The 19,235-nt window shown below is 57.9% G+C and overlaps 1 protein-coding gene across 1 annotated transcript; it reads right to left on the bottom strand.

Annotated features, from left to right (window-relative positions):
* Nucleotides 1–2,699: 2,699 nt before the first annotated feature.
* LOC127019812 (contactin-4-like) lies at nt 2,700–8,406 on the bottom strand. The gene is made up of 6 exons (XM_050902041.1): nt 8,319–8,406; nt 7,180–7,509; nt 6,780–7,049; nt 6,525–6,584; nt 5,480–5,531; nt 2,700–4,323 (listed from the first exon to the last, which is right to left on the bottom strand). The coding sequence occupies exons 1-6, from the start codon at nt 8,404–8,406 to the stop codon at nt 4,320–4,322; spliced, it is 804 nt and encodes a 267-aa protein (XP_050757998.1). The 3' UTR covers nt 2,700–4,319.
* Nucleotides 8,407–19,235: the final 10,829 nt, after the last annotated feature.

Here is a 19,235-nt window from a genome sequence, read left to right on the forward strand (position 1 = left end):
GGCCAGGCGCCGGGCAGCGATGGCTGGGCAGGCAGATTGCATCTCTGGGGATCTGTTGGGGTCTTGGCTCGCTCGGGGGCCGGGGAAGGGCTGTGCACCGGAGAAACGCTGGCAGCAGTGACTGCTGCCCCTAGCAAGGAGGAAAACATCCTTCCAGCCAGCCAGGGCTGGGCTGGGAGCCTGCGTGTCGCTGCATCCCCGTCGCGGGGACCAGGACGAGGGACACGACAAACCCAGGGAGCTCCAGCCGTTAGCCAGAATATAATGAATTAACTACACCGAGCTACAAACCCCGTGAAACGGCTCTCAGAGAGCTCCAGGCCCCCGTGGTACTGGGCCAGAGCTGCATCCATCCTGTCCCAGCTCGTTTCAGGTTATCCGATCAAGGACCTTTCCTGTGCAAAGCGGGAAGGGATAAAGAAAAGCACGCAGAGACACAGCCCAGGCAGACAGGGGCGAAGGGAGATGATGCCAAAGATCAAAAATCTCCAGTCACCGATTGATGGGCCACCAAGAACCGACAGGCAGAGCTTTGGAGAGGACAAACCTGGAGTTTGCAACTGATAAGAGGGGAGAAGCAGGAGGCAGATGAGGATTTGGGATATTTGAGGGGGGACGTGGCGCTGTGCAGAACTTGTTAAGGAATGGTTGGGGGAAGGGGTAGAGAGGAGGAGGGTCAAAGGGGCTGGTTGTGTGCAAGCAGCGCTTGTCTGACCGAGCCTTGCTCACCACAGCTGCTCATTAAATCCTTTCTTAACTACCTGCGTCATCTCACTCTCCATCCCGTGAGGGATGTGCTGTAAGGACTCGGTGCCAGTGACGGGCGGGGACTGGTGCGAGCAACTGATGGGAGCAGCCACAAAGGTTGTAACGGGAAAAACACTGACAGAAAATGTCGGCTAAAATGCTGACAGCAGAAGATGTCTGCAAGCCTAGGCACTGCCAGCCTGGGGAGCCGGAGCATCCTTGCGGAGCGCAGTTGGCATCCGTGAAGTGGAGCTGCGTACCCGAGAACCTGAAACAGCCCGAGATACCCTCGATAACCACAACAACAAGACACGACAACAACAAACTTACCATCTGGAAAGGGGAAAATTAGTCAAAAAAGGTGAAAAACAGCCTGGCAAAGTAGGAATTGGCAAAAGGTATTGGCCGCTTCAGCTGGAGGAAGAGAGAAACAGCCTCGGAAAGCAAAAATTGGTCTGAGAAAAACAGAAAATAACATTATCTACGGGCTGTTCCAGGTGAAACAGAAACATCTGCTCCAAATAGTGGTGTCCTACGCCCCCTCACGTTGCTATGGTATAAAAATTACTCACTTTCTACCCAAAATGGAGCCTCTCCCTGGAAGAATTTCTCTATGTGAGATAGGGATGCCTGCCTGACTCTGGACTCCCCGACGTGGATCATCCATGCAGGGAGACTTTGTCTGTCCTCGACTGGCCTCGCTCCTGGCTTGATGAGCACTATACTGGTAACATTTCAAATCATAAATATATATAGGTATTCATATAAGAAATTAATCATAGATATACATACTTCTAATATAGATACGTAGATACTCGCTGCTTTAGTAGTGGTAATTTCGGTAGTAGCTTAAAATATATACATATACTTGCTTTTCTGGGAGTAATTTTGTAGTAACTTCAAATACATACTTGCTTTACCAGTAGTAATTCATTTGCTTGGCAAACCTGAGCACGCCAAAACGCTTCTGCTGCTTGGGACAGGTGCTTGGTCAGATTCTGTCTACACTGCTACGGCCAAATGGCCGAATTTCACAGTCTTTCGCTAACAGCTTTGCTAATTAGGTGTACGGCGCGTTAAGCTGTGAAGGCTTCCCAGGGAGGAGGAAGAGACGCACGAGGGAGGAAGGACACGAAGCACAAGCACGAGGATGCGGAGGAGATGGATGCTGGCAACATCTCTTCCACAGGTACATCCCAGCGCATCTGACATGCTCCGGTATACAAACGCAGGGACCTATTGACTCAGGGCACATTTAAACTCTGCATATACTTTTTATCTTTCCCAACAGCTATTTTTCCCCACCAGATTTAGCTGTTACAATGCACAAAGGCATTTCCTACAGCCTAGAGGAGGCTTTTCTGATTACAAACACAGCTGCTATGCACAAACCTGCATACAAAGGCCACCAGACAAACCTCGAAGCTAAAACCTCCCCTGAAAAGCATCCACGGGGTGAACCCCAGAGGCATCTCCGACCCTGTCTCACTTGCGTGGCATCTTCTCACAAGTCCAGCTACCCCTGGGACTACGGGCTGTGCCAGGGCGGCTGCTTGCCAGGGCCCGGTGACTCAGGGAATTGATACGGGTTAAAAATACCCTCACCCGGCTTCGGAGCAAGGTTGTTGGCTTAGTTTTAACCCCAGCTCAGTCCCCTAAGCTGCGACCGCCGCAGGAGGAGCCGGGCTGCCCGGGGCAAGGGAGGGGATGGGGATGCAGGAGCCCCGCAGCAATAGCAAATGATCCCCTCCGAGCGCAGCGGCTCTTCCCGCAGAGCTGGACGTCAGGAGTAAATCCAGCGTCTCCAAGGTCTGCCACCAGCTGCAAGCCGCCACCGAAGCCTGAAGCCGGCGCAGGGTCTGGCAGCGGGGAGCACATCCCTCCGCTTACTGCAGGCTTTAGATACCCCCGAGGGGTTATTTCCCACCCCTGAAGATCACGACAATATCAGCTGGAATAATGCACGCACTTTTATTAGTAGCGACGGACATTAAAAAAACCACAACGTCTCCAAAATGATTTACAGACAACTCTCCGAAAAGCTTAGAAAAGTATTTTTTGTAAAACATGCGGCTGCATTCGTTTTACACCTGCAAGTGCAACAGGGAACCTGACAACCTGTACTGCAGCTTAAAACTGAGGTTGAAATCTAGTTTACTCCACCCAAACTGCTCTGCTTCCTTTAATGCTTTAATTGCAACATGAAATCCCAGGCTGAGAGATGGCCCTTTGCTGCCAGCCCCTGTATATCCCGGTTATTTCCCTGGGACAGAGCTATGCTGTACCGTCTGCCAGAGCAGCGGCAGAGCAGGCAGCGTCCGAGACGGTCAAGCCACGAGCCACTTTGCTCTCCCACGATTTTCCTATTTGCCCCAAAAAGAGGCATAGGACAGCTCAGCGACTGCTCACACACAATGATTTGAGCCTCTCCCAGGTGCACTTCTGTTCTCCAAAGAGAAGGGATAACTCCAAGGAGAGGGAAACCCACTGCTCCCCTGGCCAGGAGAGCCCTTTGCTGCAGAAGCAGGTCTACAAGGCAAGACCCAAGCAACAGAAACATCCACCCGCACCGCTCTCCGTTTGCTGCCTGTGGCTCGGAGCAAGGAGAGGTCCCCAAGCCACCAGCTGCTCTGCGAGAGAAGCAACCACCCAGTAGCTAGACCAGGGCACCCAAAACGCCTGCCCCCGCAGAGGTGCTGGGACCAGCTCAGACAGGGTGCTGGACCTCGGCTTGTCCCCATCAGAATGAAAGATGGGTGCAAACGCCCCGGCCTGACGATCAGCAAGGCACTTTGTGAGGTCCAGCACTCCTGGGAGAGCATCCAGTTTTCTCCAGGGTGAAGATGCCAGTTGTGCCTCCAGGCTAAGTACTTTCAACTATAAGAACGAATAACGACCCCTTCACAAGCAAAACCCAGAAGAGCTTTGCAGAAGCAGCACGGGGAAGGGAGGCAACGGGGCTGGGGCTGAAGCAGGGCTGCCCTGGCCATATCAAACCAGACCAAGTCTACCATCACCCGCAGGAGTGGCAAAAGGGAAGGACAAGCTTGCACTGGCACACATACGACCCAGGTGGCTAGTGTTTGGAAAAGGAGGGGACGTCCCCAGATCTTGCCGGAGCCCAAGGCTGGAGGACAGAGGAGATGGGCTCAGGAGCATCCCTACGTCTCCCATGCCAGCCCCAGCAGCCCCAGGACCGTGTGTTTGTCCAGTGGGGATGGTGGCTCTTTCCAGAGCCATCAGCCCATCCGCAAGCACTTACCCCACACGGCCTCTGGAGAAAGCCAGGAGAGGTAAAGAGGTCTGGAGCGCAGCAGCAGCCGGGTCAGCAGGCACAGCCATGCCCACCTCTCCCCCAGGGATGTGCAAGGGGCCCTGGGGAAGGGCAGGACGACCCAGAAATAGTCCAAGCCGGTGTCTGACAAACAAATATTTGTGGTGTTCAGCAGCTTCAGCAATTCAGAGGTGAGCCCAGAAGAGGTTGGGACAGCATCAGACGTCCGGCGCTCCCCTGGGCAGCATCCACCACCACCATCAGCAGAAGGCAGCGAGGGCGCAGCCGCTCAAGCTCTCTACCTGCAAGGAGAAGAGAGGTCTCCATCTAAGCCATCTCCTGGGCGTGGATCCTCCATCTGCCACTCGCTCAGACCCGCTCCGAGGCCCCAGGCAGCTGCAGGGCATCACATGCTGGCGGTGGCAGCGCTGAGAAGGTCTGGAGTTGTGCTCTGCTCCGAATTTCAGGAGCTACCTCGGCCACCTTATCTCTGGGAGGAGTTATCTGGGACCTGGCTGCGCAAGACAACCGAGAGCTCTCTTGTTTTTGCCTGGCTGCAACGTGGGATGGGGTTTTCCATCCTTAGGGGTTCACATTCTTGTCCTCACCCTCCAGGAAGCTTCAGTTAACAGCCTGAGTGTTTTTGTGGTCACATAGAGCGAGAAAGCTCCGAGAAGATTTCGAGAATCACTCACTTCCCAGAAACCTCTGGAGCCCTTTGGAGAATTAAAAAAAAAAAAAAAACAAACCCTACCCATTAAGGAGCATGTTTGAGAAGGGGTGTGCACATCCTCTGCATCTGCTCCACCCCGGAGGCTGCTGCAGCTTGGCTCATGCCAATCTGGAAAGCTTCACTGGAAACCAGAGTTTGGCCCCATCTGAGCCACAGACGTGCTTTGGAGAAGCTGAGCGTTTCCCCTCCGGGCAAGATTCTGCTCTCCCAAAAAACACAGCGTGAGTTTTTGGCTGCTTGTGCCACGGGAGCAATTGGGACAGGACCACCGCTTATTACCCCAGTACACCTGGCTTCAGAAAATGTCTAACGGGAATTAAAAAGCCAGCTTAGAGGGAGGACAGCGACAAATGGATGACGAGCCAGGAGGAACTCCAAGGTTCCCCGCTGCTGGTGAGCCTGCACTCCCCGCTGCCCGAAGGTGCCCGGCGCCTGCTTTCCCGGAGATAAGCAGCAGTATCAGGCTCTGGGTGGGGGAATCAAGGATATTTCCAAAGCAAATCCCAGTGGGGACTAACCAGGGGGGACAGCAAATCCTTTGAGCTCCTGGAACGGGGAGAGCAACCCCTCGGCTGCCTCTTACATCTGCAAGGAGAGGCTGGCAAAGGACCCCGAGCCCTCCCACTTGTCCTGCTTACTCAGATCCAGCCAACGATAAATTTTGGCTTGTAGCTATGGCTGGAGGAGCAGGGCCACCCCCAAGAGAGGAGCAGAAGGCATCTCACCTACAGCCATTGCGACACGGGCGGTCCCTTCTCCTGCACCAGACGAAGACACCTGAGGACAAACCAGTCACCGTCTCCATTAAACGCCCTAGAGAAGGTGCTCAGACAAAGCGTGGCAACGCTCGGCCGGGAAACCCGGAGCCGGGAGTGCCTGTCAGCGCTCCCTGACCCAGGGTGGGTATTTGGGGTCTGGAGGAAACCCCCCCTGCCCATCTCCACGCTGCCCCACAGGCACCGATTACCCCGGCCACCAGCTCTGGCCACGTGGGAGCGGGTACAAGGGGAGTGTCACGGGGATGACGAGAGCAGGAGAACACCGATGAGCTTTTCCAGCACCTACCCAGCGCCTGGAGGCTTTTCACAGGAAAAACCTGAAAACTTTGTGCAATAGCAAAACATACACATAAATCACCTAGGGAGAACCTCCTACTTCTATTTTAAGCTGCCAGATCCTCTTCTCAGGTCCACACTTGGGCGTTTCTTTTGGTTTTTTTTTTCCCCTCCAAGTTTGCAGTTGGCAATCTGAGAATTAAAATCCCTGCTTTGCCAGGGACTGGGGATGGGCCGGAAAAAATGCTCTCCAGCTCCAGAAAAGGAGGAAAAGCAAGACCACTGAGTAAGGAAGCACGCTACCCTAGAAGGGATGTGCAACTTCCCCCAGTGCCCATGGGACTTTGGGGGGGCTTGACCCACGTAAAGCAAGTAAAGTATAATCTCATGCCTGCTCTGGGCATGCAGGAAGCATTTTCACGACAACCTTCCCTCCCATGTCTGGGAGCAGGGAGGCAAGGGAAGGCAACAGAGGACAACATTACCTCCTCAGATTGGGGACGCCCTGCTTGAAACGACGGCAGTGACCAAGCCCCAGCCCCTGCCCATGGGACGCCTGGGTGGGAAACGCAGGTCCCAGCGAGGACGTGCCACATCAGCCAGCACAGACCCGTCTCACCCCGTCCCTTCTCGCATGCAGCACCCGCCGTAGCACCCACTGGCGATGCAGCAGCCGGCCAAAAAGCCAGGGTACAGAGTCAGCCCCAGCACTCACCCGCAAGCGAGCCGACGATAACGCACACCAGGATCACAGGCAACACCACGTTCGCAGCGTCTGCAAAGGAGAAGATCCACTGTCTCTGCAGCCAGACAGAATTTAACCCTCCATCCACACCCTCCAAGCAAAAACCTGCCGCCGGGCAGTTACGCTCGGCGCAGGGACACGGAGGCACTGGGCGAGAGGATGTGGGGTTTTGAGGCTATTTCCCCTGTTTCTTTTCCTGGGCATCAAGAAGAAATCCCCACTTACTCTGAACATGGAGCAGGAAGGAGGTTTCATTCTGGCTGACTTCGTTGCGGACCACGCAAGCGTAGTAGCCGCTGTCGTTCATCGACGCTTTAACAATGCACAGGGTGGTGTTGTCAACAAACTGGATGTGGTCGCTTCCCAGCAGCAGCTCGCCATTTTTCTTCCACCAGTACAAGTCTGCCTTCCCTTCCAGGACATTGCAAACCAGTTTGGTGTTGCCTCCTGCCTTCACTGACGAGTTGCCCACGATTTCTGGCTCGGACAGCGGTTCTGGGAGAGACGGGAATGACTGTCAGCATTCAAACCCGCGGCTCCCCGGATGCCAGACCCGGAGCACCTTCCTCCGCAGCGATTCGAGCTCTCTGGCTGCGGTGGAAGGTTTGCTTATCCCATCACTCACCGACAACGCGCAGCTGGAACCAGTCCGTGGCCTCCGACTCAGACCTGAACCGGTACAGCCGGTCGTCTCCCCGCTGCAGCACGATCTGCAGCGAGAAGTCCGTTTCATTGAACCTCGTGCGATTCTCGTAGGGGCGAGACGTGTTGGCGGGTCTATCGAAAGCATAATTGACAATGACTCCTTCCCGCGGGCCAGTTTTGTATTCCCAGAAGACAACTTTGCTGGCCTTCAGCGGCGGTATCGTCAAAAGCACAGTGCAGCCCACGGCCGAGACAAGTCTCTCCGATGCCGGCCTGAGGTCAGCGGAGTAGCATGGAGAAAGCGTGCGGGCTGAAAAAGAAATGAGATGTTCCTCTACGGCTACCGAGATTCAACTTCATCCGCCTGGGAGGCGGCTGCAGAAACCCTCCCTGGCTCAGCCGCTCTGCAAACAGCAGCGCTGGGGACTTCATCGTTTCTGGCTTTAAGCAGCGACATGGAAAAGCAGAAGGTCCCGCCGGCTGCGTACGAGTTCCCTTCATATCTCTCGCCCGAAAAACGCAATTCTTTCTTTGCCTTAATGGTCAGCTCGTGTATCTGCACAGCTCCAGCAGCTCGTACCCGAGGACGGCTGCAAGAGCCGACTGCTCCCAGCTCCCACTCGGGGAGCCCTTTTCCTCCCTCCCACTCTACCCAGGGGCACAAACCCGGGGTGACGGAGCTAAAGGAGCCCTCACCGTGCACAAGAGCTCTCCCGTCGGATCACTGCCAAGAAATTGCACTAAGAGACAGGAAAGCCTGCAAGCCTCTTCCCAGTATTCCTTGAAAAGCTTTTGTCCGGGGAAAAGACAGGGTTAAGGAGTGCCCAAGGCCGGGATTTGCCTTTGCTTCTTATAAAAGGAGCCAGGAAAAATCTCCTGAAGCCCGGGGAGAGGCTCGGCGAGGAGCAGCCCCGCCGCCGCTCCTGCCCACCGGCGAGCTCCGGCTCGCCCTGCTGCAACTTCGCAACTCTTCACAAGTCAGCAAAACACCCCAAAACGCGCGGGGGGTGGCTCCACGGGCACCCCTGGAGCGTGACCGACCACCCACGCGGGATTCGGTCCCGGGACTGCAGGGATTCCCCCCCTCGCCCCGCGCCTCCCCCGGTGGCAGAGACTTGCCTGTGATCCCCAGGCCGGCTGCCGAGCTGCCGGGACAGGCGAGGAAGAAGAAGAAGAGGAGGAGGAGGAGGAGGAGGACGGGCAACATCTGCGGGGCCGGAACGGCGGCAGCTCCGCCACGAAGCACCGGGAGGCTCCCGGCGGCGGGGTGGGGCGGGGCGGGCGGGGCGGGGCGGGCGGGGCCGGCCCGGGGATGGCGGGAAGGGGCGGGGGGGGGGGAGCGGTTAACGGGGGCCGCTCCTCCTGCAGCACCTCCTCCCCGCCCGGCTCTTGCCGCTGTCACTTAGCAGGGTGACCTTGGCACGGTACCCCCCCCTGCCCGCTCCGGCTCCTCTCCTCCTCTTCCTCTCCTCCTCCTCTTCCTTTCCTTCTCCTCTCCTCTCCTTCCTAGGGCGGCCAAACTCAACATGCAGGGAAAAAAAAAAACCAACCAAAACCACCGAATGCAATGCCTCCGGCTGCCCCTCGCCCACCAGCTCGGTTTGCCACGGTGCAAAAAAATAACCCCCCCAAAAACCCCACCCCAAATGCCAGGTCAGAAAGGGCGCCGGGGGAACGGCACCCTTGGCCCCCTGGGTGCTTCGCAGGACTGCGAGGGCAGGGAAAGGAGCCCACGAACGAGGTTTGAACGGGGTTTTAATAATTTGCCGGAGCAGCCTTCCAGCTCGAGGCAGGGCTGTGCAAGAGGACGGGACCGTGGCTGAGAAACGGCTCTGCCTGCGCAGGCGAGACGGCCAAGATTCCCGCTGCTCCCACGTAAGGTTTGTCACGTCAAGTACGAGGCGAGTGGGGATTTTTTTCCCCTTCCCCACGTTGTTTCCATCAACCTTAGCAGCTTAGGAGGGCAGTGAAGGGTGTTTGCACGAACCCGGCTGTTTTGCCGCAGCAAAACCCTACGCGGTGCTTCGTGTGGCCCCGCGTCTGGGGAAGCCAACCCTGGAGACAGAGCTATAGATAGATAAATATAAAAACTAAGCCAAGCCAAACTGGTCGGAGAACCCCCCTGTGCAGGAGAGCTTCCTGTTGAAGGCAGGTTCAGACACCACCACGGCATCTATTCCCGGCCCCAAGCAACTTCAGAAATTCAATAAGCTCAACACCCACCACGGCTGGGTCCCCTCGGTCCCCTCCTGATGCCTTCGGGAGTGGGAGGGGGGTGCTGGTGTTTGGGGGACCTTCCAATGTCCCCCCAGATGCTACTCGAACTGGATACATTACTCTAACTGGATGTGCACAAAGCTGCTGCACAAACTGAATGTGCACAAACGTGCTGCACAAAAATGTTGCAGGAACCTGCTGCACGAACTGAATACGCACAGTTGTGCTGCACAAACCTGCTGCTCAAACTGAATGTGCAACAACCTGCTGGGCTGGTGCTGTGAGAGGAAGGGCTAATATCGTGACATCTGTGATTTCACCCCTGGAGCAGCCATCTCTCCCGAGCAGATGAGGTCAGGAAAAGCATCTTGAGGAAAATGCAGCAAAAGCAAGCATGCTTTTTTGTGTCAGTCCTCTCGTTTCACACGGCTTTGGTCTGGGCCAAGAGACAGTTTAAGTCAAGTCCAGAAAGCATGTGGGTTAAGGGAGACCTCAGATACTTCCCATAGACAGAGGGCTCGCCATCTGGGACAGCAGATAACCCTTGCCAGCAGCTGCAAAACCACACGCAACGCAGTACAAATGCATTTGGCCTTGGTCCTGCTCCCAGTGAAATCAGCGGTGTAAAGTCACTTTGGGTCTCTGCTGGAGGAGCTGTCTTTCTTGGCTCCTGTCCTCCGTGAGCTTGGGGTCTTTATGGTTAGCTGCCATTAAACCGCTGGGTAACCAGCAGCAAAACACCAGCAGCTGTCTGGCGAAAGCCAGGACATCCCCTGCCCCATCACTGTGCTGCGGACGTTGATCCAACATCTACCAGCGCCGTTGTGCAAGGTTTGTGCGTGCATTAAATGTTCTCAGGAAACCCCTGGCCCTCGGGTTCAGAGGCCAGTTTAAGGTGTGGTTGGGGATTTGCATCTTTTAACGTGTGATAACAGAAAGGCATGCCCAGGGTTAAGCAGGGCGCGATGGGAGCTAGCAGAGATGCGAGGCAAGAACCCGGAGCTAGACTGTCGCAGCTCGACGTTCCTCATGGCCACCCAAATGAGCTCAGTGGGAAGAACACTGAAACCTTTTCCACCTCTCTTTTCCTCAGGTGGGATACACCTCACCAGCTTGCTTCTGCTGCCAAAAGACATCCCAGGGGATATCACCTATCAGTGGTGCAGGCAGGGAACAGCTTGCTTTCTTCCCTCCTTTCCAGCAGGATATGGAGACCGCTTAGTCCAAAACCCCTTGTGTTGTCCTTCATACGAGTCAAAACCTGCTCGGGTTTCTGGCTCTGGCCTCCCCTCAGTCCCACACTGAGGCGGATGCTGTGGATAACACAATGGTGGTGTGAGGGCAATGTGGCTGCTTGGGTGGTCATCACCGTGTTTGCCTCGCCGGCGAGGTGGGTCAAGGCCAGAGATCACCTCCTGGGTGCTGGGGGATCAGGGCCTGCTCAGAGGTCGGGGCTGCAAGTGCAGGTGCCGCTTCCCAAGCTCTCAGGACACCGCTGCCCCAGGGAACAGAGGAAGAAACCTCCATCGAGAGGGCGGTGCGTTATCAGGGTCAGCTCTCTGAGCTGCTTGTCCCACGAGGGGTTAACCAGCATCCCTACACCCGGGAGGAGAGCGGCTTTGCAGCCTGCACCTCCTGGGAGGGGAGATGCTGTGCCAGGATCTCTGACTTGGGATGAAAGCGGCCGCATTAAGGTGCTCCCAGGGGCAGGGCTGCGGCAGCCGTGGGCGAGGCATGGGGCGAGGGCTCTGCCAGCACACAGAAGCCACACGCCTGACGTGGCTGCAGCTGGAAACACAAAGCTTAGACCTGCCCAGGTCATGAATTCGCACCTTTTGGCAGCTGTGTGTGCAAAAAACCTCAGGGAGAGCAGGGCCCGGGGCAGGGACTGGAGCCACCACACCGTAAGCCAGCCTCCGATAAACGCAAGGCTTTCGGGTTGTCTCTTGGAGGATGCTCTGCTCCCTCCATGGGTACCAGGCTGCGCGCTGGGAACAGGGAGGGGAGCAGGGCTGCAGGGAGGAGAGGGGTGGCCAGACCAGGGACCGGAGCCAGGGTGGCCGGAGGAAGAGCTCCAGGAAGACATCAAGATGCAAGAGAAGAAATGCGGGCACGGGTGCGGGCGCAGGCGGGGAGGCCACGGAACCGTCCCGCTAGAGGGAGCGAGAAGATCAGCTGTCACAGGAGGCAAGTGGAGGAGCTGGGATGAGGGATCCCAACCCAAGGAAGGAGCCGCAGGCACAAACCGGCCCTTCATCCCCCACCGGAGCCTGGGGATGCTCCTGGCTAGGGCGTGCAGGTCTCGGGGAGCTAGCAGTCCCACCTTGCGGTGTTACACAGGGTGCTGCTGGGTCGGCAGCGTTAAGGGCTCTACGTCCCTCCCAGGGAAGCTTGCCGGTCTGTGGCTTTATGGGGCTGGCCCCAGTCTTCCCCCCTCTATCCACCTCTTTGCCAAGCTAACAGACTCCCACCAGGAAAGCAGGGAGCAGCCCAGCTCCCGCGGTCGCCCAGAGCCTCCCTGCTCCTCCTTTCCCCCTCTCGCTACCCTTTGGCTCTCAACCCCGGCTACCTCCAGGTCCCACCACCAGCCCGCAGCTCAGGAAGGGCTGTGAGGACGGCCAGCACGCTCTCGGCCGGGCGGATGCAGGTGAAGAACAGAGCCAGCAACAAGCAGGGCAGAGCCAACACAGGCGCACATCCCTGCTCAAAGCCCCAGCCCAAGCCTGAGCCCCCCCAGGGACCCAGCACTGCTGCCAGGCCGTCTCCATGGGACAGGGAAGGGGAGGCAGGCAGCATCCCAGCACTTCGTGCAGGCTTTCCAGTTGGCCCTGGCCAACTTGCAAGGGATTCCTGGAGCAGTTAGAAGGAGGTTAGGTCCCTGTCTCTGTGCTGCCTAGATGGAAACAGCCCCTCTGACCTCAGGCCACAGCACGACAGCAAGTCAAGGTTTGGATCAACAAGGTCTGTGCCCAGGCAGGGGCATGGCTGGGGTGGAGCTGGAGGCAGGCACACCTAGAACAGAGCTCAGGTAGGGTCTGAAAGCCCAGGGCTGAGCTTAAGTGGGCTCCTGGACCCATGGGCAAGGTGTCGGCGGAGGTCCCAGGAGAGGCTGGCCAGGGCCTTGACGGGAAAGGAGGAAGAAATGCCAAGGCAACTGAGACCCTCTGCCATGCTCCTGTCCAGGACCTGGCACAGCTTCCCCTCTAGCTTCCCTCCCTGGGGCATCGCACTGTGGGGGCTGTCCGGGCACCGCTGCCTCCCCCGCACCCCCGGGGTACCCCTTTTCTCCCAGTACTACATCCTTCACCCCAGTGCTTGTGCCAGGAGGAGACATCTCTAGCCATACCTGGGCAGCTAAGGATCATCAAGAAAATGTCCCTGGTGCTTTCCAGCAGCAGACCCAGGGTCCGGGGCGTGGGGGGCTCACACGGGCAGCAGCAGTGGACTCCACGCATCAAAGGCAAAGGCTGCGGCAGAAAGCGGCTCTACCCCAGCCCTCGCCGAGCTGGCACTGGCCTGCCAGCACTGCCCTGGTAAGCCTGAGCTCTGCAGGGAGGCTCCCAGCCCAGGGAGGTGACGGAAGAGGTGCGGAGCCTCCAGGATGCAGAGCAGGACAGAGGGCTTGGAGGGCCAGAGGAGAAGCTGTCTGGGCAAAGCTGCAGAAAGCTGGCTTGCGGGCCAAGACGATGGCAGGCATTCCCTGGAGGGTCAAGCAGCTCTACCCAGATGCTCCCAGCTTCTTCCACGTAACTTGCTTTTCACCCCTCGGGGAGTCAATTTGTCTCACGAATGCAGCAGCGGGGAGCGGAGGAAGGCGGGCAGGAGGGAAGCCGGCATCACGGAGCTGCCTTGTGCCTGCCAGGGAGCCCCACCAGGCACTGCTGCGGGGACGTCCCGGCGTTCATGGCACCGTGCATCTCCAGCCCAGCCCACAGCTCCAAAACAGGCAGAGAGGACAAAGCTGCTCAGTGCACAACTTCTGGAAGGTCTGGTTGTGGAGGTCCTGAAGCTTGGAAGCTAAAAATGAGCCAGTCCTTGAGAAAAACGTTTAGCATAGCTTCGCCCAGCCCAGAGCCCCAAGGCGGCGGGAGGGTGAAAGCAGCCAGGATCTCTGTCTCCTTTTCCCACTCCACAGAAACCAGGCTGCCTGCCGAGCATCACAGAAACAGCCTTTCCCAGGCCTGTATCTCCGAAAGAAAAGGCACTGAGGGCGTTTTGGTCACCACTCATGTACCCCCTCCTAGCACACGGCTTGCCACCACGTGTGGCTAAGACCATGGGCGCAGAGCCTCGGAACAGGCACCTTGATATCCATCCTTCCCTGCACCGCGAGACACCTTCCTTTCGTGCAGAGGCGTGCGGGGATGTAATCCTGTGCGGTGGGATGCAATCCTGTGCGGTGGGATGCCATGGGCGGCAGCAGAAGGTGGCAGGACACAGAGGGGCTGCCCAAATGCCTTCTGCTGGGTGGTCCCCGGGTCTCAGTTCCCGCTGTGAGAGCAAGAGCAGAGAGAGCTGCCTTGAAGGAGAACTAGGGAAGCGGGGCTGCGGGGCTCGGGGGCAGGAGGCACGGCTGGCCCACACAGGCGGCTGACGCAGCCGGACCCCAGCTGGGCCGGGCTCTGGCAGTCCTTTTTCCTCTTTTATTTTTTCTTTTTTTTTCTTTTTTTTTCCTTTTTCTTTTTTTTTCTTTTTTTTTTTTCCCCCTGATGCTCTGCTTTGCCAGGAGGTTGCAAAATGCCGGCAATGAGTCAAAACAACCCGGAGCTCCCTTTTACCCTCTGCAGCCCAGGAGCAGCCAAGGCGTCATGTCCCAGCTTAACAGCTCAGGGATGGCAGGAGCAGCCCTAGGACGGAGTCACCTTCCTTCGGGGTGCAATGACGGATCCTGGGGCTGAGCCATGCTGTGTGAGAGGAGAAGCTGAGCCGAACCAGCCCAGATCCTGCTGGTTCGCAGGAGGCCACACACACCAGCTCTCCATCACAGCTTCTGGGAGTGGGAGCTTCTGGTCAGCGAGGGCCAGCCTGTGCCCATCCGAGCCAACCTGTCCTGTCCCATTTGAGGTGACCACCAACCCCTCCAGCCTCAGCCCAACGCTTGGCAATGTGTGGGGCTGGAGCAGCTGGCCCAGCTCTGGAGACGGCCTGATGCGGCCAGGCAGGGAATGTCTCCGTCCCCTCTGATAACAGGGACAAGCAAACCCTGGCCCCAGCCCCAGGCAGGGAGTGACCTGATGGGCAGACAAGGGCTGGGGGCTGCTCCCAGTCCAAGCACTGGGAGGGTATGGCAGGGAAGAGGCTGGGTCTTCATGGCTGATGTCCTCCCCTTGCAGCCCCATAGCGAGCACGCAGCGGGGCAGCCCGAAGGCTGAGAGCAGGCGGAGGGGCCGAAACCTGCTGCCCCTCAGCACTGCTCGGCCAAAGCCAGGCGTACATCAACCCAGAATGAGCAAGGTTCACCCAGAAAGAGTGTGTCTGCTAAGACAGAACCAGGCAGCGAGCACACGCTGGCCCCGTGAGCTGCCTCGACAAGGGGAAGGGGCCTCTCGCAGCTCTGCGGGTAGTAAATGTATCTGAGCATCCTCACAAGGAGCTGGATAGTTCTGGGGAGGGGGAGGGAGGAAGGCATGAAAAAGCCCTGAGCCAGCAGAAAACCTGTGGTGGGAAGCTCTGAGTCAGCTCCAACCACGGCTTTGCTGAAACCGGTGGTGTGTGTGTCCCCCCAGCCTCCGCATGGCTTGCACGGCTCTCCAAATTCCCGGGAACAAAGCAGAGGGTCTCTGCACCTCGCAGAGCGAGAGCACGCTGCGCCTGTCCGCATCAGTGTGTCTGTGCCTGCCTGTGCGGGAGGGCAGGGCCGTGGGACCTCTTGGAGGTCAGGCTGAAGGTCTCTGCACAGGTCTGGCCGAGGGGCTTGCTCGAACTGGGCGGTCTGAGGCTGACCCGGGTGAGTTTAGGGGAAAGGACAAGGCTGAAAGGCAAAGTCTCCATTTAAATGGATTGCTGGGACCGTGGTTTGTACGCTACCACACAGCACTACAGCGTGGCAGCAAAGGATGCTGTATATGGCGCAGTGCCGTGGGGAAACTGAGGCAAGGAATTGGGCCAAACTGTGTGCTTGGGTCATGCGGGAGGAAGGGCAGAAGGGGTGAGACAGGTAAGACTGGTCATGAAGCCTAAAACAACTCTTCCACAAGTGTTACTGAGAGCATCGGCACGGCCTGACCCAAACCGCCAGGCCCAGCCAGACCCCTGGAGCTGTGGGGTGCTCACGCCTGCAGACCCTCCAGGACCCCCCCTGAGCCAGGCTTGCATCGTCCTGCCCGTCCCGGTACCAGGGCTTCCTTTCCAGAGGGATATTTTGGATGCGGCTGAGAAAGAAGAGCTTCTCTGGGCGTCTCTCAGAGACACAGATGCCTCCCATCGTGCAAACTTTGAGGGTTGTTGGGGGGGGAGATTTTTTGCTGGTTCGACGGTGGTCTCAGGCAGATTGGAACTGCGGAACTCAGGGAGAAGCTGGGTGCCCAGTTACCGCAGCATCAGTTACTGCGGCATCAGCACTTAGGCGTTGTCAGACAGCATTTCTGGGGTGCTGAGTCATGCTGTCTGGGTGCTGAGTCATGTCTGCTTGGGTTGCCCCGTCCTGGTCCCGCTGGCACATCCTTGTCCCCAAGCCAGGCTGCCGGGGGGACCCCACAACAGGACCGACCAGCACCACGTGCTCCCACACTCCTCGCCTCGAGGTCCCTCCGGGGAGGGCGAAGGGGCACCACGAGCCCTGGGCTGAAACACTTCAGTTCTTCCCGTTCTGAATGGAGGCTTTACTTTTTCCGAAAGTGGCCGCCACGTTGGTCTCTCACCCGGCCTGGCATCCCTGCAACATCCCCCGTGACCCCCTCCCACCTCCAGCACCGCGGGTGCCCGCATCCTGCCCGTGGGCTGTGTCTCCCCAGCCTGCCCGTCGTGAGGCAACAGCCACATCGCCGCAGGGCAAACCCAGATGTGTCCTTCTCCTACCCCTCTCCCCCCTCAGAGCCAGCAGACCCTTCTCCCAGCCCACCATCCTCCACAGCAGCCCAGCTACTTGCCGGCTCTTTGGAGGACCAAGTGTACCTCGCAGCGGACCAGCCCGCGGCAGATGGGTCCCTCCACATTTCACCACAAGTTGCATGTGCTGTAAAATCACTGGTATTCTGGGTGGGGGAGGACGTAAAAGACCTGGCTTTAATCATCCCTCTTTGCTCCGCGCAGCAGCAGGGCTGCCACGGCCATCTCCAGGGGTTTTCTGCCCGTGCCTGATGCAGGGATGGTGACTTTCTGCTCGGAAATGTGTGGCAAGGGATAACACTGACTCTTGAAAAGCTTCAAACGGGCTGCAGGAGCTGGGACCAGCGTCCCAACACGGGGCGTTTTGCTGTTGGCATCCATCCCTTTGCACTCCGGGCCTCCCAACACCCCTCTCGTTCCCAAACTGATCCCAGTGCCACACTTTGGTTTCCACAGGTGGGGAGAGGCACTGATGACCTGGCACGGCCCCAGCTGGAAAATCACCCCAGTAAGACCAGCGCCAAGGTCAGTACTCAGCCATGCGGCACCAAGCCGCTTGAGCACCGCGTCTCCCAGGAGTGTCCCTTCTGTAGTGGCCTTGTAGAGATGCCCCAGCCAACAAGAAGGTTGCCCGCCCTGCTCCATCCCCTGTCTCCATCCTGGTCCCCACAGATCCATCTCCAGTTCAGTTTTTCAAAGGCTCTTCCTCTCCCCAGGACCCTGCATTGGCATCTCCCCCAGAGGCGCTGGCTGATGGTGATGAGGACCCTGCGCTCCCACCGCGGCTGGATACCCCAAAGCACCCACAAAGGTGGGTGAGGAGAGGTCCCAGCACATGTCCACTGTAAAGCCTGACCCACTTCACAGCCAAACGTGCCGCACAGCCCCGTGTCAGTGGCCAGGTCCACAGCGTGCAGGCACCAGCTCCCTGATCTCCACCCACGGGTCAGAGCATCACCCAGGGAATGCGGTGTCACCCTGAGAGGGGGTGAGCTGGCCCTCACATCTCCTGCCTTTCTACATAATAAGGGCTCTGGGAGCCCTCCGGCTATTTAAGTCTTTTCTCATGGCATCTCTCATCTGCTTCCAAACCAGCCTTTCCTCCCTCTGACGGAACACGCTCAGTCAGGGCACTTCGCTGCAGCAGAGCATTTGCGGCATTCTCTGGGATGAACAAATCCCAGGGCATCGTCCAAGCTGGCCGTCTTCCCGCCAGTGATCTCAAGCACTTGGGAAACCATGCAGGAAGCAAGGCCCTCTGAGAGCCTATGCTAGACAGGGGGAAACTGAGGCACAGAGGGCAGGGGGCCAAGGCACATCATCGGCAGTCTCCTGTTTCCCAGGCTCCTGTGACGGCTACAAGGTGCAACGTTGCGCTGCCCCGTGGATGGGGTGAACCACCCTGGCTTTGCTGGGCCACGGAAGAGGAGGCCAAAGGAGGAAGGCTGGTCCCTGCCACCCCAGGAGAGGGTGCTCCCTGTAGCGAGGGCAGAACCGAGCCCGGCACAGAGGTCCCAGTGGGTTCTCCACACGGTCGGAGAAGGTGAGCTGATCCAGTGGCTCGGCTGGAAGCACTGACCTTCCCATTGAGACCTGGAAGTACGGTGTGATGGGGAAGAGGTTTTTCCCCCACAAAAAAACCTCGCCACAGGAATTGATCAGCTCAAATCGAAAGACAAACATTTGAGAGAGCATACCAGGGAGGTTAGCAAAGGCCTTGCTGAGCTGCACGCAATGATTTCACCTCCCGCGGGGCTGCTGTTTCCTGACTGAAGATCATGTAGCCAACACATGTTAGAAATCATCAGCTGCTCCAGCAAACGCCGCCAGGCTGTGGCTTGCCTTAAAGGAACAGCCTCAGGAAGCTGAGACCGAGCACTGGGGCTCTGCTCCAGAAGGTGCGAACTGGGGAGGAATGCTCCGTCGCTAACCCAGCTCAAGAGGGGTCCAGTCTAGCCTAACCCAACCGGTCCTGCACGCACTATCACCCCTGTAGAACACGGGAACATAACATGACTAAATTGCACATTCAACCGTCCCGCCTGAAGCAAAGCTGAAGCGAATCCAAGGGACAGACTGGAAAATCCCAGACGCACAACTCCCATCTCCATGCAGGTACTCTCTGCCTGGTTGCCCCCACCCCAGTGCCTCGCCGACAACACTGGCAAGACCCCAGCAAAACACCTCCTCCTGCTCTCCTGCACTTGCTCTGCACCACTGAGTGCTGAGGAAACAAATTTCCAGGCTCAGCTGACCTGGCTCTCCTAGTGCACAGACCAGGAAACATTAAAAGTGAAAAACAACTCCTCAGCCAGTATCAGGAGGCTTTTTTTTTTTTATCTGGCTCCCACCCAATTTTCTTTGCACAGTTCCAGTGCTGGTCCTGCCCTCACTCACAGGCTCGGCTGCTCTGCAAACCTCCTATCTCCAAGGCACGGAGAGCAGCCCCAAGCTACCAAGTTCTTGTAGCTCCAGGCTTCCCTCTGCTCATCACCAGAGCCCACGTGTGCCCCTGCCCCATCCGACGGAGCAGCGCATGGCCCAGGATCGCAGCACAGGGATGAGCGGTACCCGGGTTGCTTCTGCACATACATCCACGCCCCAAATTGCAAACGCGTTTGGCTCTTCAAGCTCACTTCCACCAAAAGCAGGAGCTTGGCCATCTCTGGCCCCTCTCCACCCCGCCTGCCTGGCTGCTCTGACAGGCAAACCCTGCCCCTTGCATCGGGGGGTCCCTGCAAGCCCCCAGTGCGTGCAGCCCCCCAACACCAG

The sequence above is a fragment of the Gymnogyps californianus genome, chromosome 9 (assembly GCF_018139145.2).
Source record: "Gymnogyps californianus isolate 813 chromosome 9, ASM1813914v2, whole genome shotgun sequence".
In the NCBI taxonomy this organism is placed as follows: Eukaryota; Metazoa; Chordata; class Aves; order Accipitriformes; family Cathartidae; genus Gymnogyps; species Gymnogyps californianus.

Coding starts and splice junctions, on each gene's coding strand:
- LOC127019812 (XM_050902041.1), bottom strand. CDS start 8,406: ATGTTGCCCGTCCTCCTCCTCCTCCTCCTCCTCTTCTTCTTCTTCCTC. Junction 7,510..8,318: donor AGCCGGCCTGGGGATCACAG/GCAAGTCTCTGC, acceptor TTTCTTTTTCAG/CCCGCACGCTTTCTCCATGC. Junction 7,050..7,179: donor GTTCCAGCTGCGCGTTGTCG/GTGAGTGATGGG, acceptor CGTCTCTCCCAG/AACCGCTGTCCGAGCCAGAA.